The 27,439-nt window shown below is 34.2% G+C and overlaps 2 protein-coding genes across 4 annotated transcripts; one reads left to right on the top strand and one right to left on the bottom strand.

Annotated features, from left to right (window-relative positions):
- Window positions 1-3,189: 3,189 nt before the first annotated feature.
- On the top strand, window positions 3,190-8,142 carry LOC113778795 (protein N-lysine methyltransferase METTL21A). The gene is made up of 9 exons (XM_027324295.1): window positions 3,190-3,290; window positions 3,412-3,479; window positions 3,966-4,085; window positions 5,213-5,286; window positions 5,370-5,427; window positions 5,500-5,601; window positions 6,205-6,313; window positions 7,718-7,849; window positions 7,986-8,142. The coding sequence occupies exons 1-9, from the start codon at window positions 3,220-3,222 to the stop codon at window positions 8,020-8,022; spliced, it is 771 nt and encodes a 256-aa protein (XP_027180096.1). The 5' UTR covers window positions 3,190-3,219; the 3' UTR covers window positions 8,023-8,142.
- A 2,860-nt stretch (window positions 8,143-11,002) lies between these two features.
- LOC113782997 (GDP-mannose transporter GONST1) lies at window positions 11,003-25,595 on the bottom strand. Of its 3 annotated transcripts, none has more exons than XM_027329010.1 (9): window positions 25,425-25,595; window positions 21,417-21,654; window positions 21,171-21,310; window positions 18,129-18,258; window positions 16,895-16,993; window positions 13,977-14,131; window positions 13,021-13,137; window positions 11,498-11,595; window positions 11,003-11,411 (listed from the first exon to the last, which is right to left on the bottom strand). In XM_027329010.1, exons 2-9 carry the CDS (start codon window positions 21,639-21,641, stop codon window positions 11,359-11,361), a joined length of 1,017 nt encoding a protein of 338 aa, XP_027184811.1. In that variant the 5' UTR covers window positions 21,642-21,654; window positions 25,425-25,595; the 3' UTR covers window positions 11,003-11,358. The 3 variants fall into 3 exon arrangements, with proteins under 3 accessions (XP_027184811.1, XP_027184795.1, XP_027184804.1); XM_027328994.1 differs by having other exon boundaries at window positions 25,421-25,504; XM_027329003.1 differs by lacking the exons at window positions 21,417-21,654; window positions 25,425-25,595 and having other exon boundaries at window positions 21,227-21,304.
- Window positions 25,596-27,439: the final 1,844 nt, after the last annotated feature.

The following is a 27,439-nucleotide window of genomic DNA, read 5'->3' as shown; positions in this document are numbered from 1 at the left end:
TGATCTAGTCGTTAGTATCTAGCTGAATAAAGTCACTTTTCACTCAAGATGAATTAGTTTTGAGTGTCATATATATATATGGGCAACTAATTACTGAATGTGTCTGTTGCCTGGTTTATCTTAAACTATTGTGGGAATATTTGGAACAACAAAAATTACTGGTCATGTAATTTATTTCATTGTGCTGCCAAAGATAGATGGATTTCAGTATAAGGTAAAATAATTATTTTATTCATGCCTAATTTTGGGAAAATAGTAAATGAAATTTGGGACTGGAATTTGGAATGAACTAATTGAATAACTTATGGAATCTGTTACTAAGAAATGACAGAATTTCTCTTGATAGTTTTAATAATAGAATCTTTACTATATAATAAGTTATAACTCTAAGTACTCTTTCCAAGTGCATATGATGTACTAGTTTCATATTCTCCTTTTATATTTTTTGTTTTTGTGTTCTGTTTATTTTTATCTGAGGCAAATTTTAATTTTTTTGGAACTTGTATAATTGGGCGTTCAAATTTTTACACAAAAAGAAGACAGAAGAAGTGAACTGATTGAGCTCAGTTGTAAAGGGCAATTTTGCTTTTACAGGAAAATTGCTTTGTCATTAACATGAGATTAATTAAATATAGAAGAATGGGCTGTGGAAAATCTTAGAATTATTCTCATCCAGAACTTGCAAGATTTCGCATTGAAAAATGAGAATTATGTAAATTTGCCTAGTCATGTGACATGACAGCGGGGGTCAATATCACCTTAGCATGCAAGCAACCAATTCAATATAAAATGGAGATTGAAAATTTTCTAAAAAATTCTTCTAGCCAAAATATAACATATATAAATAAGATACTAGATATCTATGTAACAATTTTTGCTAGACGGTTTATAGATAAAACTGTATTAAACTTGAGATGGTGAGAGGTTTTCAACTCAGTATTGATATATCGATTTGTATTTTTTATTTATCATTAGAAAAACAATATCAAATTTTGAGATTCAAACCATTCATGAATTTGCAGTCAATTGTCAATAGTTAATTGCTCAAAAATTTCAAAAGTCTCTGCTTTTGTGAATGAAAATCTACATTTGATTTTTAATAAAAGGTAAGAGAGCATATGATAGCACATTCCTAATAGTTTAAACAAGCCAAGAGTCGTGGTCTACGCAAATCCAAGCCTCATTAGTTTCTTCCTCACCATTATAGGCAATGAATAAATAGGAGTTAATTACTAAATGTTATCAATTCCAGTTGCCATTACAATAATAAACAGTATTTTTTTGTCATAAAAAAGATACTTTTTGACTGGTAGCATGGTAAGAGCATCTCCAACGGTGGTGTAATGTTTGACATTATAATGGGGGTATTACACGACCACCCATTACACGCATCATCCTGATGATGCGTGTAATGGGTGGCCTCCATTACAAAATTTAAGAGCTTGACTCTAATTTTGGTCAGCAACTGCGATCAGGTTCATTTTTTGCAACGGTAAATTTGCAACGTTATGTTGCTAAGGCCAGGATTTTAAATCTACTCATTACATACATAGCCCCATTTCATGGCTCATTTCTTCCTCTTTGCTTCATTCTTTCCTGACAATGCATGATCAAATTTGCTTTTTTATGGCTTGCATGTGGAGGGCTGCACCTGCGTTCCACAACAACTAGAGAATAAGAATGAATAATCTGGGAAGGAATATTGAATTGAATTGCCATAGCAAGTCAACACGAAATGCACATAGTTTTTAGAGATGGCAACGGGATGGGCCGTTGTCGAAAGACTGCCCCTGGCCCCCACCCCCGTTCTCTCGCTTCTATTTCTCCTACTCCCGCCCCGTTTCCCTCACGGGTGACCATTTCTTTTCTTCTTTTTTTTTTTTTGGTATTGAAGAGAAGGATTTTATTTTTAAGTAAATCCATCTCTGCAATATATATGAATTAGTAGTTTAAGAGAACATTACATTCAAACTGTTTGTCCTCAAAAATAAGATTTATTTATTGGTGGACAAGCAAGCATTAGTGTTAATAGATTGCAAAGAAAAGGTTAGCAAAATAGTTATAAATTCTTGCAATTGACACAATTTCATCAAATTGAGAGTGAGTGGCAGTTAAAAAAGAAAAAAAAAAAGATATGTGACAGAGAAAGAAACGAACCAAAGAAAGAAAAGTGGAAGAGGGTTAGATTAAATGTTAATAGGTTTCTTAGTTTCTCTAATATTTGATGTTTTATGTTTAGGATATAAATAAAATTAAAACCATTTAAACTAACCTACATATAAACTTATTAAGGTTGCAAATATAGATAATTCGTCAAGGTTTTAGTCTAATTATTAATTAAGACTAGTTTATAATTATTAGATTATTTATATAATACAATCATTAATATTTATGCGAGTCAAGTATACACTTTGACAGCCCATATTTCAAGCTGATTGGGCTAAACTTCTGCTAGCCTCACCCCATTGAGTGTCCTATAGCCATATACCATGGAAAAATTGGGAATTCCTAAATATGGCCAATGAGTTTTATCTGTCTCGAGCTTCAATCTAGTGATCAACCTAGTTGGCTCATTTTTAACAAGTATGAAGATTGCCTTAAAGTTTAGTTTGTAAATATTTTCAACGAACGGGCAGGGGAAGGGGCGTACGAGGCCAATTTACTCGAATTTGAGATAAGCTTGAGTTACTTGAATTTTTTTTTATATATATATTTTTAAATTTTATGATAATTGAGCTAAGTTCAAGCATAATTTGAAACTTTAACGAGCATTAAATACTCTTCATATTTGTATTCATTAATTACTAGATTAAATTGAAACAAACTCTTATTGAATTACTAGATCTCTTTGTCATCTAAATTCAAGGTCACACTCCTTTAAATCAAATCTTTTGTCATCTCACCGACGCGTAGTTCGACTAGTTCCGTAACCTGATAGTTATCAGTAAGTTTCGTGATTGATTCCCATATGCTATTTCGCTATGCATTTTTTAGGTAATACTTTACATAATTTTAAGAGATTAGTCTGGCTTGGAATACTTTAAGTGTAAAAAAAAAAATCCTTTCTCATCTCAGGGCCTGAATTCCCCTATCCAACGGAATATGGGGCCTAACGAACCTAAAACCCCAATAGCCCAAAGCCACAAAACCCCTCTAATTTCCTGTCATTAGACTTTGCTTGCACTTAATTCAAAACTCAGGACACCAACTTTCATTAGAATGGAAGGAAAAGAACGTGAAGAAGAAGAGGATATCATTTGCTTGGATGAATCATTCTTCATCAATGACAAGTATGAAACAAATACAGAAAACCCACATCCACACACACTTCTATGTGTATATTTTGGATCATTGTGTACATTCTTGAATTCATTTTTCTGTCACTGATTGAGAATCCATTGTCTGCTGCAGTTACCAGCTCACAACCTTTACTTTTGGGTCTCATGTTCTTCAGCTTTATTGCCTCCAAGCTGCTTCGAGTGAGTTCACTCTTTCGTTTATCTGGGAATTATTCTACCTGCTTTTTTAATTTTTGCTGTTATTCCTCTTGGCCAAGAATGTGCACTTGTTTTTTTTTTTTTTGTTTTTCCATTGGTTTCATGTTTAGATAATCATGGAATTGATGTAGAAACTCATGATATTCATATTGTTTTTTTCTTTTCTTTTTTTTTTTGGGCCTTGTAGGTGCGCTTGAATTTTGAAAATTTAGTTGAATAAAAAACTTGGTATTGTAACTTTCGGAAACACCAATTGAAATCAGGGATTTGGTTAAGAATTGGAGTTAATTAGAAACCAGCATGTTGTAGTTGAATATTATTGATCAGTACATCTCGTGTCAGTAGTGTAACCAAATATATCGAATTTGTTCTTTGTTTTGATTTTGAATTTTATTTGCTAATAGAATTTTGTGGACTGACTAGCTATTTCCAAAATAGAATATTGTGGACTGACTAGCTGTAAGACAGCTGATTTTGATTTAACAGGTCAGCTGGTGTGGCCTGGGGCAGTGCTATTGAATGATTATCTTTCCAAAAATGCTGGCATTCTGCAAGGGTGTTCTGTAATTGAACTTGGCTCTGGTGTAGGTTAGTGTTAGTCATCGGATCCTATTATTCTAATGCATCAGATTTTTTAAGGGAAACACAGAAAAAAGTTTTCCTGTTATTGTAAGTCCAGCTGGTGAAATACTACTTCATGAGGACAATTCCAAATTCACAAAATAAAGGAGAACAATTTTGAGGAGTTCGGGGGGGGGGGGGGGGAGGGGTAAGGGGAGGGAGTGTAAGTGGGAGGTCTCGAGGTCGAGGTCCTAGGTTCGAGACCTCCCACTTACACTTTAAAAAAAAATATTTCAGGAGTTCATTGCAATAGCTAAAAGCTAATCACACAACTTATCTACATCTACAGAATGGGTTATTTCATAGTTTGTGAAGAATAATTATAATCACAAAATGAGTGAACATTCTCATATAGATAGCACTTTAACAAAACAACAAAAATTTGGGATGCAGAGGAACAGTGCAACTTGGTGACATAAAATTAATTAGAGAGTATATCATTCATTTGGTATGCCATATGTGTATGCAGACAATAGGTCTGTTTCTGCCAATGCTGCATGCTTGTGCTATGCATGCTGAGAGAATTCTGTAAAAGCCAACTTACAGAGTTAGTTAGAAATGGCTTTTAAACTATAGGGATGGTCTAAATGCTAAACTGTTGCCTAAGCTTTCACATATGTGCTCTTTTGCCTAGATTTTTAATGTCAGCACAGGATGACTTGTAATGTCTAAGCTGTGATGCCTGTAACCATTTCAGTTTTTCAGTTCCTCAAGTATAAAGTTTGTTGAACCTTCTACAAGTGGGAACCTTGAGACTAGATTCTTAGTAAATCTCAAATTAATTTTGAACCAAAGGTTCATATAGAATTGGAGATCTTTTTTCCTTTATTATTGGCTTAAGAAAAGTCATGAACAAGCTTATTTTTTAAGTTTTGGCAATAGATAAGGCCATTAGTGGTTGTCACAGCAGGGGCGAAGCAAGTAGAGGCGCAAGGTTCACTAGCTCAGCGTCTACTCATGGAAGACTTGGTCTTTCGTTCTTTTGAGGGGAGACAAAGAATTAATGAGGAAAATTAGTTTTTCTCTCCAGCATTTTTCATACTCTCCTGTACTCTAGAGCAATGACAATGTCTAGCAATTTCTGTTGAGTGCAGGCATTACTGGAATACTGTGCAGCAGATTTTGTCATAAAGTTGTTTTGACAGATCATAATGAAGAGGTTCTTAAGGCAAGGTTCTGCAGTTCAGTTTTAGTGATTGATTGTTCTGCAATTTGATACCTGATGTATCTGATCTCTATGTACATTTTCAGATTCTTGAGAAAAACGCAGAGTTATGTGTATCTACTCAAAGTTCCATTTCTTGTGCTGGTAAGTGAACAAAATTGAGAAAGCAGATGCTCACTTGATGAAATTTACCTTGCTTTAGTGTGCTATTTTCAGGTTTAAAGCCCAAGAAGCTAGAATGGGGGAACTCTGACCAGCTCAACCATATTTTACTGGAAAATCCAGAAGGATTTGATTTAGTCCTTGGAGCTGATATCTATATCCAAATCACTACATTTTCTCTGCTGGACTTTAACTATTTATTTAGTCTCGTTTGTGCATGTTTGTTAACTATTTATTTAGTCTCATTTGTGCATGTTTGTTTTACTTTTAGTGGTTAATATATAATCCATGCTAGCTGGTCATTGGTAAATTTTTCAATTTTCAAAATAGAAACAATTTTTTTCAGTTAGAAACTGGAAACCCATTTCTCTCTCTTGGTGAAGATTTAAAGTGGTGCCAAAGACCCCTTGAGGACAGATATTCATGGGATTTTAAGTCAATGTTCTTCATACTAATACATAAAGTAGGTTGCTTTCTTAGGTAATTCCATGCATTCGGTTGTATTCGAAACATTTGAGTAATGGTGTTTGCAAGCTTTAAATGCATGACAAACTTGCCTTCTGATGTATTCAGATAGGTATATGAATCATTTTTGTTATGTCCTTAAAGGTAATGTGATATCCATAGCTTGTAGTACATAGTCAAATTAGACAATACTGAACATCATATTCTCCATCCCAACAATATTTAGTTTCTTCTATGAGTAGCATATTGTTCGTGAAGGAAACAGAAGGAAAAAGCCCTTAACCAAATATATAAGTTTTCAGCAGTCAAGTATTCCTCTGCTCTTTGATACGGTTAAACAGCTCCTTGTTCATGCTGCACCAAAATGCAAATTTATATTGGCTTACGTATCCAGAGCAAAAGTGTAAGTGATGAAATTTGAATTTATGATCGTCAGCTGCTCATATGCATTTTAAGAGCTACTCATCCCTGTTTCCTTGCATACAATTGTCAAATCAAATGCGGTTGCAGATGCTACACAGTTTCCTCTTTTGTTCTTTCTTTGTTGGATTGAAAAATTCTTGTTAAGAAAGAGAAAATGTTGTTAGATCATCTTTGCTAATGGTGCTGTATTTGAGGTGCAAAAGAATGAATATGTGCATATCAACTTTCTTAGGTCAAATTGGAAAGGTGTATTATGTAGATTCTTAATATGTTCAAAAAATTGGAGGAATAGAGATTTTGCTTTTCTATATATTTAAGTGGGAGCTCAGCTTTATCATCTTATTAATATTACTGTGGTGAGAAGCACATTCTGTTTCAGGTATACTTGGTACACAGTTTAAAAATACCTTGAGAAATCTGTCCTACATGGATTAGAAACAAGAATATGATCATGCAGCAAAATAATTTTGTGGGATTTGCTTCCGACCAGTATCTATTTTCTGATTCCTATCAACCTGGCAGGTCTTTGCACAATTAAAAAAGTTTCTTTGACATATCTTTCATTACTACATGATGCCTCATCACCCATAATTTTTTTTTTTTTTTTAAAAAACCAATAAATTGGGATGCAAAAGATGCCCGGACCACAATGCTCTAGTGCAGTCCTTAAATTTTCGTTGTAGGAATGCTGAAATAGCTGCTTAGATTTGTGAAGTGGAGTAAGAGATCACCATGTGATACTTGAACTGTTGTATTACCAATTCTTGCTGGTACAGTCTAGATTTTATGATGGTGACTGTATAGTTGAGGTTCAACATACTGTGCGCCTTACTCTAGCTTGGATAAGGACTAATGGGGCAGAGGAAATTCAGGCAAAACAAACCAGAGGCATCTCTTGCCTATGATTCCTAGCCTTGGTTTTGACTAGAATTTAAGGGGTTTTTGGTCAGATCTCCAATAATTTCTATGTATCAGATTCATCATACTGCATAGTTTGCATAACTACTGTCTGACAGTGTAATGATTGCTGGATTTATGCCAACAACTGAAATTACTGCATGATATACCATAAACCTGACTTGACATCAGTTCATCAGTATCATTATGAATCCAAATATGTTTACTATTAAGTTTGGACCATTAGATTACCTTCAATTGTTTCAATAGGATGAAGATACTGATTTAGATAAAAAATCCACATGTAAATATTTTCAAATACACATCTCCAATTATCTTTTCCTACCGTGTGCATAAGCTTGCAGCATCAGCCCAGTTGATCAAGAGCTGTAGGCGTTGGAAATTTATAATAAGCTTGTGTCTGATGCCAATTTTCTCTTGATCATGTTATACATCATTCGTTCAGTAACATTACTTATCTGTGCAGCATGGATACGCTCGTTGTTCATGAAGCCATTCAGCATGGATTACAGATGAATGAAGTTGATGGGACTCGTGCTTTGGTTAAAAATCTTGAAGGAGTTATCTTTGAGATCACCTTAGAGATAAACAATTGCAGTTAAGGATGTCCAGGCGTTACTGCACCAAGGAAAAGTTACTATTGTCAGAGTAAAGAGATGAGTGTAGCTTCTAGTGACCCCCAATTGCAACATTATTTATAGCATATGAGATCATGTTTTTCTGTATTATTGTAGTCGTGGAGAGAAAGCAAGAATTAAAGGATCAAGTTGAATTTCAGTTGTACAAGTGTAGCTTGTCATATTCTATTCCTGTATAAAAGACTTAACAGGTGAGTACTATGTGCATTTTGCTTTTGTGTTTCTTGCAGTCAGTAAAGACGTTTCTTTCTTTTTTTTCCTTTTCCGCTGCTATTATTGACAGCCATTAGTTAAAATGGAGAACACACTAAACAAAATCCCAGCGCATTTGCACCCGTTTGTGCCTGTGTGTATATGGTCTATGATTTTGCGTTTTGCTGTCAAAGCCTCTTTTTTGGAAGGTACTAGGAACTATTGATGAAATGTAGCAAAAACAGAAAGTGTAGGCATTCTGTCGTAGTAGGATCTAAAGATTGGAAGCAATGCCAATCTCATTTCTCTAGGAATGGGTGTTTCATTTGTTGTTTAAATGCCATTTTTATTTGAAAAAATTGTTCAAAACATCTCTCGCATTTTGAAAAATGACTTTTTTTGTTCTTTACTTTTAAAAGTGTAATTTTACGTTCCTTACAAATTCACATTGATTGAGCTTGGTCGCTACCTAAGTTTTATATTAGTTTTTTGCTAGAATTTATCATGTGGCCTGCACGTGATCATTTTTTAAGGATAAAATTGTCAAATCAAATTTCACATAATTTGATTTTTTCATCTCTCACATTTTATAAAATAAATTTTTTTGTCTCTCATATTTCAAAAAATGAATTTTTTTTATCCCTCACATTTTATAAAATGAATTTTTTCATCTCTATTGATTATGTGTACCAATAGTTTCTTTTTTTTTTAACCCATGTATATATCTATTTAATTTCACATAAACAATAAGAATAGCTAATTGTACTGTTCATGTGAAATGAATTTTTTTGACATCAAATACAGATATATACGAATAGCTAATTTTTTTAAACCCATGATGAAAAATGAATTTTTTCATCTCTATTTCACCTAAATAAGCTAATTGTAATTGTAGATGAAATTAAATACATATATATTATATGCTATTTACACTGTTCATGTGAAATCAAATACACATATATATGAGTTTTCAAAAATAAGAAAAGACTATCATACACATGATCAATGAGGGATGAAAATTTTCATTTTGCAAAATGTGAGATATGAAAATTTTCATTTTGTGAAATATGAGGGACTATGGATTAGATTATGTGAAATGTGTTTGACAATTTTATCCCTAAAAAATGATCATGTGCAAGGCACGTGGTAGATTCCGAACAAAAACTAGTCGAAAACCTAGATAGGGATCATATTTGACCAATGTGAATTTGTAACAGACGTAAAATTACACTTTTAAAAGTAAATGACGAAAAAAATTATTTTACAGAATGTGAGGAATGTTTTGAACGATTTTCCCTTTTTATTTGTAAAGTGTATTTAGGATGCGTTATATTTATTGATAAAGTACTAAATAGGTTTGATGTATCTTCCATAAAATTTTCAAGAGAATAGAGTGCATGCTATGTCTAGATTAACAATTTCTTATTAACAAAAAAAGGGGTCCAACATGCTTTCATACCTTAAATCTGATATTTGACCGACAAAACTCCGGCTACCTTCCCAAGGACTTTCTTACTTGGGCGTTGCAGCCTCCAACGACTAGAGTGACTTCCTTTAAAGGCCGCTTTAGAGTTTCTAGCACAATTTAGTTTCATTTCTTATCTCTAAATGTACTCAAATGTAAGGTATGAAAAGCTATTAAGAAACTTGATTCTTTTATTAATAGATCTTGTAGTACAAGATAGGTTGGCATGCTACTCTCTCTCTCTCTCTCTCTCTCTCTCTCTTTATTAACTAGACATGAGAGAAAATTTTTCAAGATAATTGATTTTTCGATAAAGTTGAATTGCCTTCTTCACATGCCATCTAGCTATTTATATAGGTTGGCGGACATTGATTGCAAAACTGTTGGCCTTGTTTGGCAAGCAAGTTTTTGACCAAGTTTGTTTGCTACAAGTTTTTTAACAATTTTAGTTACAGTAATCTCAAAAAACTTCTCAAAGTTTTTAAACTATACACTTCAAAATGTTCAAAAATTTACAGACTTCAAAAATTTTAAGTTACAGTAAAATTTTAAACAAACATCCAAAAAACTCACTTGCCAAATGGAGCCGTTGATGAAACTTAAGAGACATATAATGCTTCACAATCATCAAGAAACAATGAGCTCCCACTTGCCATTTTACTTGAAAAATTAGGGAATATTTGATAATGTTGGATCTGGAAGCATAGCAATTGAGGTAGTCAATTGGTTAGCATCCCATTTGCCATTAAATTTCTTCACCTTGTTATCCATTAGCTTATCTTAGAGTATAAGATGTGATAGAATCTTGGTCACAAAATGTTTTCATAAAAGAATTAAGACCTCAAATTGCTGAGACCATGAATGAACGTTGCAAATATGTAGATGTGAACATCGTAGCTGCATCTCCATACGCAGAATACACATCTATAAGCCTGAGACATTACTTCCATTTGCAGTCCAGGGAGTAATTTGTTGTAGGTCGAGTCTCTCCATTGTTGAAATTGCAGTTTTAATGCCATATAGGACATCTAGCTAACCATAGTTCTCCCCCATATGCCTAAACAGTAAACTGTGAAGGACAATTTACATTTAACATAGCAAGATTAGTTGCTGTGGCCAGAAACACCAAAGGCTCCTAGAGGGCTCATAGAAGCCATATAAGAGGACAGCATGGTAGAAATTGTGTTGGGTTCGTTCTCACTTTGCTTGAACTATCAGGCTTTTTATATTTGATAATAAATTAACTTTTTATGCATTAACAGCGTAGTAATTTTTTTTACACAAGCAGCTGCGAATGTATGCCATATATACATGATTTATGTTTCACTTATGATATGTACTTTCACTTACAGTCACTTATGGAAAGAAAAACGCGCGACTTCCAAATCAACATTTAGTATTTTTGGCCCTTGAACCAACTTAAAAGGGTAAACAACCAGGAAGGAATAGTGCCAAAGAGAAAAAAAGAGCAAACACAGTGCGAAAGAGATACCATTAGTACTTAAACTTGTGGTTTATCATCAATCTCTCTGATTTCTGGGCTAGGTGTTTCTAATAACACTAGCAAAAATAGACATTTCCTACAACAACAAACACGGGAAGCTAAATAATCAGCAGCCGTGCATTTCTTATGATGTACCAAATTATACAAAAACGAAAAGATACTCATCGAACAGAGAGACTCGAATTTCTCTTCAGAATAAACTGTTTTTGCGACCATCTGAGTTGATAGGCAGGAACTTAGAAATGGAAGCGAAATTTCTCCTGGGTGGGACAGGTTTCCAAAAGGAAGTGCTTTTAAAGGTTTCAGGACTAAGACCTCTCCCGCATCTTAGCTCTCGCGAAAAACACTCCCGCAAGCAAGCCTGGAAAATGGATCACACAAGATGATTTTGACAAGGAATTGCTTGATTAAAACTTTCAGAGGCTCAACAGAGCATGACAAACTCACCAAAAAATATGCTCGCAGAATTCTCTAGACTGGTTGGAACATGGAAAAGAAGAATGCCAGCAACAGACAGGGGAATTTTATTGAGTGAACCCACCAGGCTGCACAATAGTAGAAGGGAAAATTATAAAGAAACACTGGATAAGAGTTATATCAGAGAAATCACAAAACACTAAGCACGATTCTTTTGTCAGTTCTTTTACGAATCACCTAAACTTGAGCTCCTCATCAAGCGTATAGAATTGGAAAAAAAAAATGAAGAAGTGCAGTTTATAAATCCATTTTGGTTGAATGACTTCATAAATGGTCACAGCTCTGTGTTCATGGCACACGCTCCTTTTAAAGTTATGTTGGATAAAATCTGAAGCTTCTAAACTGATTATATCTAATTCTCTTGCAAATGATATAGCATCAGGAGAAGGAAAATGTAAAGGGAACCACAAAAAGATCAGTAATAAAACAAAGATGCTCAGTTAGCCCTCAAATGGGACCATAGTCGAAACAACATCCTATTTTATCATTCCAAACCAAATCCAGTGTGTATGTTCCACTAGGCAGGAGCAAGAGAGAAAAGTGACAGTTCTCGAAAATACAGAGTCACGAGCATCTGCTGATTTATTTTTCCTTCCACATTTTGTTCTACAGTTGTCTATATAGTTGTTTGGATCTTAAAAACACTTCTTAATTACCAAATACATCTCTTAATGTTTTACTACAATTGAAAACTATCTACTTTCTTACACAACCACAGATTGACCTCTAACTTTGCAACCTTGTGCTCTTGTTTTCTGAGATTATAGCAAAAGGAAAATCCTTACTATTCCTTGCCTTTTGGGTCTGAAATTCTATTTTTCCGCAATTTACATGCTACACGCCTGGTATACATGCTCTTCATAAATTGGCATTACTGAATACATTAATCTTTAAGCTAATTGTTTGACCGGAGAAAGTATTTTTTCAATCTTGCTTTTGGCATGAGTATTTTTAACATGATCTAAACAAATATAACAATTCAAGGAACAAGTGGTAAACATGTAGGGGTCACCATACTAATGATGTAAATTCAAGGAGAAACTCAGATACTTTAAGAACCACTATAGTTTTCTGTTATAAGTAGACTTTCTTGTTTACAGTAGTAATATTACTCCAGGATGAATCAATGGAGACCAAAACTTTAAGCAAATTCAGAAAGAGAAAAAGCACTAATTTTAAAAGATCTAGCATGATGCCATGAAGTTTAAGGTATCAAGGATTAGATCATGCGTCTTTTTACTTTTTACGCTAGTATATGTGCAAATTCTTTACTTTTTGGAGGTTGAAAGTAGGTGCAAATCCATGCAGAGTGAGAAGGCAATTGGGTCATAAAATTAGAGAATGGGTTATTATGCAAACAAATCTGGTCACCCAACTATCCTTGCAAGACAGAAGAATAATATTTCCGTACATATAATATTGACAAGCCTATTCGGAACTCATAATGAAAGTCTTCTGCATATTAAAAAGAACTGATGGGTTCATACTCTCACCTGTAGGTTGTAGCCCCTGTTTGATGGAGAAACCACATGGAAGTAAAACTGATTGCTAACCCCAAAAGTCCACTTAACGTCATTATCAACCAAAAGATGGGCAATCTTAGAAGTGGCCTGCCATTAATTACAAAAATAAATAAGATGAAAAGCTGAAATAATTAAAATCTTCAACTAGTCATAAACATTTATGTAGTTGTACTCAACTGCACTAGCTTTTATGCACTTATAACCCTTTTATTTATTTTTACGCACTTAGACCATTTAGGAAAAAAGGTATGAAAGAGTAAATACAGAGAATGCCAACATATTACAGCAATATGGTGTATTTTTAGAAGTACAGAAAACATTGATCCACTTGTATCAATATCATTAGAAAAGCATGATTTATGTAATAATGTCCTAGAAAAAGACTCCACAGGAATAAGTAATTATAAGCTAGATATCAAAATCAGAAAATGGCAGCTCCTACAGAAATAATTTCATACACGAGTATCTAACTCTCTCTCCCCCCCTCTCTCTCTCTCTCATGAAAATAAGTAGCAAGTCCAAACATTAGCCAATGGTACCATTCAAATATACAGCCAAAGTTTATCAAATCAGGGGCTCAACCAGAGGAGCAGAAATGCTTTCCTGGTGTTTTCTAGGGGCTTGTATCGTGTGTCAGCCAAAGTTTAACAGGTAAAATTTAAACTCTCACAAAAGCTAATTGTAACGGGGGACAGCTACAAGTTCTAAATTTCATAAGCAAAACTGGGTAAGGCTTACAACTAACCTTCAAAAGCAGAAAGCCTAGAATTAATTTAAAAAGAACAATTGAAGTGGACCTCCTAAAACTTAAAAAACTCATCTAAAATAAAGTATTAATAAACATGGATCGCAAAAGAAGTCAGAGTATAGAAGAGACTCACAAGCACCCCCATATCACAATACATCAGAAGGATGACAAAACTCACGTTTTAGATAGATAATCCACCTCATTAAATATTAATATAAGCAAAACCCCTAAAGGTATTGAAAGGGTGTTGTTTAGCAGGACCATAGAGAACTCGTTCAAGTCTCCTGATTTGGTGACTTGCTTAGCTGTGTCCATGACCCTACGCAACGTTAACTGCAGAATAAGAGAAGAATGGGAAAACAAGCTAACTGTCAGCATCTTCCATAAAACTCAATGCAAAAGGTCAAGAAATCTCAGAAGCAGGAAACAATGGAATTGTAAGTGAAGCAATTAGTGATGTCACAGCATATTAAAAACAAACCCCAATCCAAGAGATAATATAGATGATAAAATCAAGGCTCACAAGCCATAAGATGATGCTGTATTGATGACACAGGTAATGGAAAGATTAAAAAGAGATAGGATTTGACTGATGTCATAACTTGAATTACTAATAGCCTTAAAGGAAGACTTGGTTTTAAGCTATTCTTTAAACTCCTCTGTCAAAGTGGAGATGGCATTAGGCTCTACATCCAACTTTGTTATTTAAGTCATGGGTCCATCTGTATCGACAGCTTCAACTACGTTTAAACTATCAGCAAGCATATTGCACCAACTGATTGTTATTTTTCCAACATAGTTTAGTCCCTCTAATGGGATAACACAGATGCAAATACATTTTTCTACTATTATGCCAAACCAGAGACTATATTGAAAATACATTGCAGAATAAATCACGTAACAGGACATTAATCTCTTATGTAAATCCAAATTTATAAGCATACCCTTTGCCACAGGAAAGCAAGGCAACATGGATGCCTGACAAACAATACAAGCCCCTAGAAACACCAAGTACCCTAGACATTAAAAGCAAAAAGGAAAAACTCCAGCTGAAACTCATTATCTTCAACAATTTAAAATTTGTGAATCTACCCACCATATATATATTTCCTAAATAAAAAAAGCTAAAGGCACAGTCAAACTCAAATTATAGATGAGTTCTTTTGTGTAAACTATCAGTTTACTTCTGTACTGAGGTCAAGAATGCTAGTAAGTTTTCATTTGATTGTTCTTTTATTTTAGATTAGCATAAATAGAGCCGGTAAGAAATTCCTTCAACATAAACAATCAAATTTAAAATACTAGAGGAAGCCCCAACTATGTGTTTCATTTAAACAAAATACAAAATCCAAGAAACACCATATTAAATATCTTTATTCACAACAATGGTTTAAATTTTGTTCCTCTATCTCCATTTGTGCCCATATGCACCCCATCATAGAAAGTAACAGAAGAAGATAAAATATATATTCATATGCAGCTCTTCAAAATGAAGATAGTGCATAAACTTGCAGACCTCTATATATCATAGATAAGTCTATGCTTCAAACCAAAACACTTAATTCTCCCATTGCATGTTTGAAGTTATTGTCCATTTCTGAAACAGTATATATGCTCGAGCACACATTGTTCTAAAAGATGAAAGATTTAATCTGTTCCTCCTGGATTACCAGCAAAGGTTTTATAATTAGACCAAAGAAAAAGTCAATTTTGCCTGTTCAAAATTGATTCTTCGATGATCCAATGGTTTAAGCATGCTATTGTTGCTGCAACTACCTCAGGTATTTTAATGCTTAGTGCCCACCAGAGACAGAAGTGCTCATGTAATTGATCCCAGTGAACCAATCAACCCGTTCATATAATATCAGATACAGAATCAGTATCAGACACAGAATCAGCCCATATAACTTGATTTCTAAAGAAAAGAGTCCACTTTCCCAATATTGAGCTTCTAGTTCTCCATTTACTTTTTGGCTTTCCTTCCTTAACAACTTCCCCCTATTTTTACATTTACCTTGGTCATGAGATGTTGTCATCAAAGTTCAACCTATAAACCATTTGCTTTGAAGATATTTTACCTGGAGAAAGTCATTTTCCTAGCATGTTTTCTGAGATTGTGATTTCAATCATATTTCAATCCTATCTTCTCTGTACTTGCAAAGTTTATAACTTTGAATTGCTATCACATTAACTGCACTAATAGTAATTGTAAGAATATGATAATCTGCTATCATGTATAGCACTATTATAAGCAATAGGTTACCTAGTGAGATACATGTACATATCTGTACCATGCATGATAAGTTGAGGCCCACCTAAGTAGGCAAGGCACCCAGGCAGGGGAAAGAGGAAGGACTAAAGGGCCGCATTAAGTTTTAGTAATGGACATTATTTAAGTACTATTAATGAAGGACTTAAAAGGTTCTGGGTTCTAATCCCCCTGCCCCTCCTTGCTTCTTAAATCCCACCCCTCCCTGCTAGAAATTTTGAAAAAAAAAAAGAAAGAAGTACTATTAATGATTTGCCATCAGGTAACAGATTTTACTCTAATTTCCCACCAACAAAAGAAAAGTTTGCACAATTCAAAGTAGCAAAGCATCTCCAGCTGGAGGAAACAAAACCAGAAAAGTGTTACTTTGCAGAAAAATATTAATTGGAAAATGTTTAATAGCAGATAGAAAATATTTTTACATGCTTCCAAGGCATGCATGCCACCTAGTTTTAAGATAATACATTTAAATTAAGCAAGGAAAATCAATTTTGACCCCTTCCACTGAATTCTTCACGCAATCTATGATACGCCAACAGAAAACAATGTCAAGCAAGAAAATAATGGCACGTGTTGCCACTTTGTTACATGTACCTACAATCAACAGAATAAATAAATTAATACAAGTGCAAGCAAGAAGTCAATCTGCTCCTAAGCAACCGCATTTTTTATAAAAGCAAAATCATCCATGCCATACAGCAATCTGTATAAATAACTAGAATGTACAACTAAGTATGAAAAAGGGGAGAAAAATTCAATCATCTATGCGCACAACTATATTCAGTTACCGAAAGCAAAAGATTAGCATTTTAATGCAATGAACTTACAGAGTACGATGCTGTCAGGAAACAATTGATGATCTGCCATGTGTAACCAACAGCATGAAAGGAGAGATCTGTAATCCCCCCAGAGATTGCTGAAATAATCTGCACAAGAGAACTTCCTGTCAATTGATTATCTCCAGTTTAGTGTAGGTTCAAAACTTGAAACCATATCAACAAGAAAATACAATCAGAGTAAATGCGCTGTAAGCACGCATATGTTAAACAAAGCCACTTTAACCACCAAAATGGCAGATGAAACATTTCAAAATTCCGTGAGAAAGTTAAATATGGATGAGATTGCAAGCAGCAGTGGCTGAGCAACTATGCATATATCTGGGGTTGGACTTTCACTAAAATGCATAGTCCTTAAAGAGTTACAAAGGGAGGTTCACAATTATCTCCTCTAGATTTCCACATTTACATTATCATGCCCTATAAAGCATGACAGTTGAACAAAAAAACATACTAGGTATTAAGTCAGTTTATTCTTGTGACTTCATTTTTGATACTTTAATCATTAATGCTAACTGGTTCATTTGTTAATCGTAAACAAGTATAAATCATCTTAGGTGAAGTAACCATTAACTCTTCAATTTAAAATCTACCTTATACACATATGAAGAACATGAAACATCTATCTCCAATTTATTCGAAACTTAACATGGCTGCTGCAATTTTTTGAAAGACTGGTGCATCTAAGTTGCCCAACAATTCATCCAAGAACATATTTAGTCACATTGAAAAGCTAAAGTACTTGCAAGTCATCTCCACTAACCCAAATAAAGCTATTGAAGCACTAAAGTCATCAAAACTGCTTTAATCTCTATGGGAAATCATGATTAATGCATAATGAACATCTTAAGCTAAACTCTTGAAGCACTCAACTCAGCTAAATACTTTATCCTACAAGTTTCACCAATTCCATTCCTTCAAAAGCTGAAAATTCAGTTTTCTTAGTATTTATACACATTCAAGATGAATTTCAGCATTTCACTTCTAGCTGCATCTACAATTTTTTCCAAATCGTTTTCACTAAAATGGTTTATACATAAAATCATTTACAATGTGCATCCAACAAATTCACTGACTAAAAAAATGTACGTAAATCAAATTCACTGATAAAAAAATGTGCATACATAAAATGTACACATACAAGTCTTTCAGAATTTGTATAATTTTAACTTCAGTAAAGAGCTAAAATATTGTGGAAAATTATCTTATAGTTGTTGAAACATACCATTAGGAAAAGAGCAGCCCAAACTCTGTTGTCATGGTGCTTATTAAAAAGATACATTTCACCAATAGCAGTTATCACGTTTGTTACATTCTTCAGGACTGTGACCATTGCAACATTAATGTACTTCAAACTGCAAAAGTCAATGCATCAAAATTAGAAAACTAAGATAGTAGACAACATTTGGAACAAAATATATGACAATAATACAGAAAAGTTTAAACCACAAAGTCCTCCTTGTTGCTCACAAAAAATACACTCAGCTATGTATGTCATAAGTAGGAGCAGTAACAAGTAGCCAGGCAAAAAGAGCCACATTTACATTTTTAACTACAAAAGAATCTGTTTAAAAACAAAATCTTAAATATTGCACCTTTTCCATTACTTGTGTGGATAGTCCTACCCGATAGAGTATATAACTTCAACCAAATGGATCAATTTCTAGTGACATAGCTTGATTATATTTTTGTAAAGCTAAAGCCCAATTGTTTGATTGAGCTCACATCCTTCATGGTTGTAGGTTAATTATAAAGATCTTCCATGCCTGAGGATTAACATCTCATAAGAGTCCTCTCACTATGTAGAAAAAGATTAATGATGCGATTATGAACTACCCAGGGACAGTGTAAACAAGAAATCTCTTGCCAAGATTCCAGCAAGAGATCATTTCTCATGTTAAGCCCACTGAAACTAGATATAAATGACACTATCATCACTTTGCTAATTTTAACACTTTTTGAAGCTAGTTGTCATGTTTAACTTTTGGTTCACCAAACTGAGGCAGTTTTACAGGACGAGAGGGAGACATACTCAAAGCCACTACTCCAAAACAACAAATGTTTCTACAAGGAACATTAATCATATATAACATCCACCAAATCAGTCATGGCGGTCCACCTCTCTTCAATGAAAGAAGAACAAAAGAAATGCGACAGAAAAGTGCAGCAATTATTGGCATCCAGTGCACCAAATTCTCATTCATGACCCAGCACCAGGAGTTCAATTCTTTCTAATCCACTATGAGAATTAATACATTATTCCTAGTTCCAGACAAACTATAATTTACAGGACTTCTAGTTAATATTTATCTTCAGAAATATTGGGTCAGGCCCATGAATATGATTTTACACCAATAAATATCCATGAAAAAGTGGCTAACCCACTATCTGTTAACCTCTTGACCCACATAACAATATCTTAATCCTTTCAAATAAATAACTAAAGCTAATGAGGATGCAAAATGACCAAAGCACGAAATCATAAGTAGCTACAACCTTGAACTTCTTTCATTGAACTTAGCCAGCCCGTTGAGTATGTTAACAAACTTTATAGTGAACAAACATCCAGAGTATGTCTTCCAAAGAAAAGAATACAGTTGCATTTCATAATTGCCATAAATTGAGTACAAAGAAGTCCCAAATTCCTACACGCGTTAACAAACTTTACAGTGAACAAATATCCGGACTACATCTTTTGAAGAAAATAATACAGTTGCGATTCATAATTGATATAAACTGAGTACAAAGATGTCCTAAATTCCTACACATATGAGATGGCCAAATTTAAAATCCTTTCATCCATCAACCATTTGAACTCTTCTTCCCCTGTTTCTCACTCATCAAAGATCTGCTTTACATAAACAGCTAGAATTTGCTTTGAAGTTTTCTGAACTGAACGACCAATGATGCCTGGATAACATATATCCTATCATGCATGATACATATGAATATACTATAATAATGGGTATGCAATAATTTGTATTGGTGCTCAGTAAAGGATTTGTGCATGAAAACCATACACATGTATTAGTCTGACTAAATTTGGCAACAGATCTTATAGCAACATACCATCTTGGAGTAAAATGATGGTATTTGATGTAAAGGGGGAACATAGCTTCATCTCTCCAAAAGATATTCTGGTCAATTTTTTAGTTCTTTATGTTGAACTTAACCATAGTTAATTAAGTAATGCAAAACAACTTTAGGGGTTTGAAACCAAGGCACAACCTCAACGTAATTCAGTGTACTTCCCCAGAGAAATTGTACCGAATACATAAGCTTGCAAGGAGAACAGTTTCGGCTTTCCAAAATGTGCCAAAATTTGCTAGCATAAGGGAATAAATCAGTGAACTATAGTAAATAATGCCAAGAACCTACTGAAAATATACTTAACTACAAATCGTTGGGGCAACATCTTCCTAAACCATGCTTCATTCCTTTGTACATTAAAAGAATACCAAAACTTGATTTCTTAGCTGCTAAAAGGTAATGACAAAGTACTTGGCAAAAAGTTACTGCCAATTTGGTTAAAGTCAGGGTAATCAACAAACACATATAACTTCAGGATGTATACCATACAAATTAAGGTGTAAGTTTTACTGAAAATCAGTAACTTGACCATGGAAAGTAGTGTACCCTTAGTTTTCCTTGAGGAAAGCAAAACTTTTACAGTATCAGATGTGGTAAACATCCTTTTATTTATCTACTTATTATTTTGGCATGAGCATAAGGGGAGCATCCATGAAAAATCATGAAATTGTCCTAAAGGCACATTGAGCTTCACATGCAGAATTCCTCATATATCATTACTTTTGCTCATACATTGCATGCCATAAAATAAAAAGGCACAATCAAAAATACCATGTGGAAGGTAAAAATTCATATTGACAAGTTGAAGCTTTTTCTAATGAGGCCAAATGTAAATGCATTATGAAATACAGCGCTATTCAAACGTAAAAATGCTGATGACAGAACACTATTTGCCATTTGAAACTAGCAAGAGGACCTCTATTCTCTGATCATATGGTATGTCTTGGATTGGTGGCGGATTCAACTCATGAACAGAACAATCCACTATGCAGTTTGCACAAAAAAGTACCGCCCAAAAGTTCAGAACAAATTAAGCTTGGACATGAGAAAAGAAACAGTGCAAAGAACAGGACAAGGTCAGCATGACTACAATTTATCTTGGAAAGCTCTAAACCCTCGATTAACTCAATTTATAGAGAAAACAAATCTTGAACATAAAATGTGGAAAACATCATACCTAAACATACTTGTAATAAGCATCCCAACAAATATAACATTGACAGGCAACCAGACCTTAATCAGTCTCCATGTGAGTGGTTCGGTAGATATTACACCAAAGAAACTCAAAACAGAAACAACCACCACTGAAACAAAATTCTGCATCATAGAACAAAAAAGTAACTAATTAGGCTTCCAAGTTAAAAAAAAAAGCGTATGCATGTCTCTAATTAGATTACAAGCACAAACAAAAACTGTAAAATACCTGGTATAGCATCAAAGAAATCCCAGCATTAAAGCCATAACCGGAGAGGACATACTTGTTAACCAGTATCATGCAACATGAAGAGATACAATATGCAAGACCAGAAAGTAATGCCTTGTTGTGAGCTGCAATTGCTCTATGGCTTCTTGTTGTCTTTTCTCGGTCTTTCTCCAGAAATTTTCCTTTTTCCAAATCAGTCTCATCATCTTTGTCAAGAGACTTCATCAGAAACGATGATCTACACTTAAAATGATAAATATCAAGAGCCAGTGATATCTAAGATAAAAGAATTGTTATATCAAGAAAAGTAATAATGCCATGATCCCTCACAGAGAGTTATGGACCTCAGAAGATAGTGCCAAAGCTAGATAAGAAATGATGCAATTACGAGTATACCATACATTGATTGCTTAAATGACATCACCAAAAAGATCACTGGTGTTTTCAATCTTCAATAACAACAAGAATGTCAACATTTACTGCAGAATTTCAGTGAGAGGACTATTAAACTTGCATATAAGAATTCTTCTGCTTGCTGCCTTGAAAATTGCAGTGAGTTATGTAAAATCGAATGCAAAATCTAGCAATCTTTGTTCAAAGAAAAGACAGAAGGAAACTTTTGGTGCAATTTGAGTACTAAGTAATGACAAACATAGTATCTGATTAGTGTCTAGTTAGAAACTAACTTTTTAAATATTTCACATCACATGCCAAGAAAATATATTTTCACTAGCACAAAAGTAAGATGTATAAATCAATATAGCTGGCCTCCAGGATTCCCATTTCTCTCTTAGAAAAATACTTCCACTAACCACCAGGAAAATTAATATGGACAAAAGCAGAGTAGGTACACACTTCGGGACCACCATGACTAAATAGAGACACTGAAATGGTTGAACATGTAAGTTATACCTGTTGCACAAATTATTACCTCATACTTCAAAAGGTTACTAAGCTACCCATATAAGGAGATATACATCTGCGAGAATGAGTTCATTTTCCAAAGGCAAACATTCTCTTCAGTTGGATACTGTCGGTACTCTGCAATTGTGAAGGGAATGCAAATCTACTATAGATTGTAGGTAATATATCAAGTAAGAGACCAAAATGATGCACATTCCAAAATTCTCTTTCTGCACCTAATGGATTTCATTACCCAGATTCTGTTGCAATGCCAAGTAGACAGAAAAAAGAAAGTTCAACATTTTATATACTATCCCTCGTATTGGGAAAAAAGCCAACAATAAGCTTCAAAGTCCTGAAGATTCCAAAATGTAGTTTACCACCCAGCTCTACTTCAGGAGTAAAACAAAAGGAGACAATGCTATCAAATATAAATACGAGTTGATCATGAATAGTTAAGCACAATTTTCAGATTCTCCCTCTCTACTTATTTTCCTTGCAAGATTTTTATCTTTAAGTTATTCCTTCCCCAGCAATGCAATCATCTTGGTTAATTGAACCCAGCATGATTCTTTAATACTGATTCTACCAAGTACGCTATCTACAGATGACCTGACATGAGAACTGTGGCAGGACTAGATACACGATGTTGTAGAAATTAGCTATAACAAGTTTAATCATGACATAGTTTTTTTTTTTTTCAAATAAACCAAGTTAATGAAATCAAAGAAGGGCTAATTATATACCAACAAAGCAGCATGATGCTAGTAAAAGGATTATTCCTTCAACTTTTGCCAAGCTGTTGTGCATTTTGTTTACCTAGGCTCATGGTTCCTAAACAACCGATATGCTGGATCTCTCATCTGCGGTAAACTTAAGGTATCCTGAACTCCTTTTCCAGTTAAAATTCAAGTTTCTCCAATACCTATAGGAAAATCCAAGAGCTTTGGCAACAAAGTCAGACAATTTGGTATATCAAAAAATATAGGAGTCTTGAACAAACATACTCAGGAATCTGCAAAATGGGCTGCAACCAGCCTTTGGCTATTTGAGAGTTACTAAAGGGCTGTGAAGTCATTTATGAACAAAAAAATAGTGAGTCATTAACTGTCCTGTACACATTAGATCTGGCATACATTAAACTTTTCCTTCGAGGGAACACTCTCTGTTTATCATTTCTGTACTCACTGGCTTTTGTGCTCTTGCTCATGAAACTTAAATTCTATATATGGACTACGTATTGCATTATAATATTTCAAGAAACACATTCTGCCAAGAACCCATCTACTACTTCCCTCCATCCCGCTTTCATAGTCAACCACGCTGTGGCCACGCTTCTTTGTAGAATCAATTCATGATTCCCTTAACTACATTATCCCTCATGTTTGATATAAGATAAAACAAAAGGTTGTAATTTGTGTTTGGTAAAGGAAGAGATCTAATATAGTATACTAAATTATTGAATTTTTAAGAGTGTTGACATTATATTTGGGAAGTCTCAATTAGCAAGTGTGACAACATGAGTGAGACAGAGGGAATAATTGCTAGGGCATCCAAATACTTCACACCCTTTCTGTTCTGAGTGAGAAGGTTGACATACGAGAATGAATAACTTCATGCGACTCCAAAAATCTGTAGTACTACCACATGAGGCTCCAAAATTGAAAATTTATCACCAGCCTTTAAGAAATGAAAGAGTAAAACAGATAAAAGATACAGATTGATAAATGTAATAAACCAGATAGAACCAGAAAAAAAAAGAACTTAATGATGAATCTTTATTGTTGATTCAGGATTAGGAGTCGAGTTGAATTTTAGATGAAGGATCAAAAACACCAAAAAGAGAAAGGTTAAGTGCTGCTCAAGTAAGAAGTCTCATGCGCGCTGACTTTGGTTCCAATTGCAATTCCAGAGAAGCCAATTCTGACTAGATCTTCAAGGATTCTTAGAATAGTGATAAAAAATTATGTAAAAAATCCACTTACTTTAAAAAATATTCTTGTGGAAGAGTGCAAATTCTCATCAGTAGTATCCTTTTAGGGGTTTTGTCTTTCTCTTTGAAACTTTTCCATCATTTTCTGACACATGGATCCATGTCAATGCCATCTTTTCCACAAAAATCAACACGCTAAGAGTCCCAAGAAGTGATTCAAAATAGTATTTCATGTCAAGAACAACAAATGAAATCCAACTGAAGTGCAGATGACTGATACCCTGTATGTCTGAACCAAATAACATGTAGATTGATCCCTTCAATGTCAGAATCGACATACTACTGCTCCTCTCAGTGTTAAAATGGAAAATTCAAAAGGTCAGAGAGTTTTGAATCTTCTGTCTAACGCAAAATGACAAGCACTAGCTTTCCTGTTTTTGATCTACTAATGAAATTGGATGGTAATCAGTTTAAGTTCAAGCAAACATGCATCCATTGCAACCCATCTATCGAATAGGTGTCAGCGTACACCACACCATCAAAGCTCACATGAAGCCAACCCAAGGTCAGCTTTTCAAATATAAAAAGGCACGCAGAATTGAAATATCAAATACCAGATATAATTTTTCCCCAGGAGGTCACCAAGATAAGAAAGATATTACAGAGGAAAATGATGAGTTCTCAGGGCATTTTCAAGGAAGCACACCATTTTGAACTATCTACGACCTCTAATGCACCAAGTAGAATACATATTCCATTTAATAAACTTCTTATGTCCAAAAACTAAATTATACTGCTGAGCACAAAAACAAAGTTCATTTCTGCAAATATAAAGGTGAAGCGCCTACCATATGGACAATCAAATTTTTCACTGTGCAAGATTCACTTACAAGAATATGTCAAAAACACTGACAAGAAAAGTACATACTTATTTTCATGCCATTACTACACAAAAATGAAAATAACTAGCAAGAAATGAGGGAATATATCAACATTCAAAAGAAGACCATCAGATTTTCATAATCCAACGAATCAAATAATTTCTGTTTCAACTTTTTGATTTGATTGGCAGAAGATATAAAAGTAGACAGCATATAAGCCTGCATCAGAACTGTGCGATGGCATAACAGCCACATGTGCCTCATTAAAAATGATTACATATACTAACCTACCTACTAGAAACTTCTCTTCTGACTGGACTGTAGACTTGATCTGCTAAGCTTTTTGACTGATGAATTTTGAGGATTCTCTCCCCAGTTTCCGTTGCCCCACCAATATTGTTGATGAGGATTGTGTCCACTACGAGGTCAGGAGAATCTATAGGGGAACCTATAGACAAAGTTCTTCAACATTAAAATGCCATTAGCTTCAAAATATGGTTAAGAACTAAGAAGAAAGAAGCAAAAATTCCAAGTAAACATTACAGTCAACCTAAACATCAATAGAAAAGCTATAAATTTTCATGGGAATGTTGTAAGATACAAAAATCATGAGTTGCAATAATTTGCCATTCCATAATTCTTACAAGCCAGCCAAGTTATCCAATTTTGGAGATGGTACAGTTAAGGAACCAAGTTGTATTGTACAACATAAAAATGCTTTCACTTTTTCTAAATCCTTTCTGATCTGTGGGTCAAATCTTCAGAGGTTTGACAGCCAGGATAGAAACAAACGACTGTTTAAAGAAAATGTAATCATAGTCATTTACAGAAGATCATCAAAATCCTCAAAAAGGGCCAATACCAAATCTCTTAAATCTGGCCTCATCAACTTTTAGGATTGCTTGGTTGGGTTTTAACTGAGTATAATTACGGTCTCTGCAACTACATTAAATTTCTAATTCTATGGTATCACTCTTATCCTCTCCCCTACTCGAACGTATGTCACACTCAAAATCCTACACAAATTCCTTGAAAAATTTAAGAAAAAGGAGGTTAAAAATTCTGCATAGGAGCACATCCAGTCCTTTCCATCCTACTCACTATCAAAACCAGACAGAGCAAAGTATTTTGTGCCCAGAAATCCCATTTTCGTCCAAAGTTGCAGTCAAAAGCCCCAGAACACTTATCCAATGCAAGTAAAATTCTCAACTTTTTACACAACATATATGCATATACTAGGTACGGAATATCAACACTGAAAAAGGTAGACTGCTAAAGAAATCCAGTGATTTCCCAACAACAAATTACAATCTGAAATGGTATACCATCAATACTCAAACGAGAATTAGTGATAAACAAGGATACATGTAAACTAGCCTTTGATACAGTTATAAGCATATATATATATATATATGGGAGCGGAGTTAAATTCATCTTGCATTTATTCGGTCAACTGCTCACATTTTTGCACTCTGAAGTTTAAATATCATTAAAGAAAAATCTAGGAGTCAAATCCTTAATTAAAAAAAAACACTGCTAAATACAATCTAAACCATTGAGCATGAGCAAATTGAGGAGTTATTGCACAAAGGTTCTAAAGTTTTAAAATAGAAGCTTCGATTTTTTTAGCAATCAGATATGGAAAACGTAAAAAAGATAATAAAGACCATCTCTTTATGAACTTTTACTCAGCAATCCTATCTGATGAGGTAAAGAGGTATAAAAGAAAATCCTCATCTGGGATTATACACTGTTCTAAATCATATAAAAGTTAAAAGAAAACACTTGAATTACTTGATCAAACCCTAATGCCAGCAAGTATAATCTTCAAATTCAACATATCAAGCAAATTAAGAAAAGGATTCACCATGAATTTATGCAAGACTGTAGCTAATGAACTCCAGACACCAATCTGAGAAGAACCCTTATCAGTTTACACCAATCTGAGAAAACCCTTTTAAGATTAAATATTGGATTGATACATAATGAGAGAACAATTGTGGGAATATTAGTACAAGGCCAGTTTGGAAGTGCTCAAGGTATCAGAATCAGACAAAGGAATGGCAAGGAGAAAGAAAGGATGTTTTTTGCCTGTTAAAAGATGGGGTTTATAATTGTAATTAATTTGACAATTTCCCAAAAGTGGCAGGCAATTTGGCAGAAACCCAATGGCCAATCCCGTCTCTTTCTCTAGTTCTGCAATTTGGGAGTTCAACTTCAAATTGCCATGGAGAATAAATTACGCCAGAGCAAAAGCCATCATGCCAGAGTACACTCCGATGAAATACCAACTCTACCCTCAGGTA

The sequence above is a fragment of the Coffea eugenioides genome, chromosome 1, assembly GCF_003713205.1.
Source record: "Coffea eugenioides isolate CCC68of chromosome 1, Ceug_1.0, whole genome shotgun sequence".
Lineage (NCBI taxonomy): Eukaryota > Viridiplantae > Streptophyta > Magnoliopsida > Gentianales > Rubiaceae > Coffea > Coffea eugenioides.
This window is presented reverse-complemented; position numbering and strand designations above follow the sequence as displayed.

Coding starts and splice junctions, on each gene's coding strand:
- LOC113778795 (XM_027324295.1), top strand. CDS start 3,220: ATGGAAGGAAAAGAACGTGAAGAAGAAGAGGATATCATTTGCTTGGAT. Junction 5,428..5,499: donor AAGTTCCATTTCTTGTGCTG/GTAAGTGAACAA, acceptor TGCTATTTTCAG/GTTTAAAGCCCAAGAAGCTA. Junction 7,850..7,985: donor TTAGAGATAAACAATTGCAG/TTAAGGATGTCC, acceptor GTATTATTGTAG/TCGTGGAGAGAAAGCAAGAA.
- LOC113782997 (XM_027329010.1), bottom strand. CDS start 21,641: ATGAAGTCTCTTGACAAAGATGATGAGACTGATTTGGAAAAAGGAAAA. Junction 14,132..16,894: donor TCCTGACAGCATCGTACTCT/GTAAGTTCATTG, acceptor CTTATTCTGCAG/TTAACGTTGCGTAGGGTCAT. Junction 13,138..13,976: donor GTGGATTATCTATCTAAAAC/GTGAGTTTTGTC, acceptor AATTAATGGCAG/GCCACTTCTAAGATTGCCCA.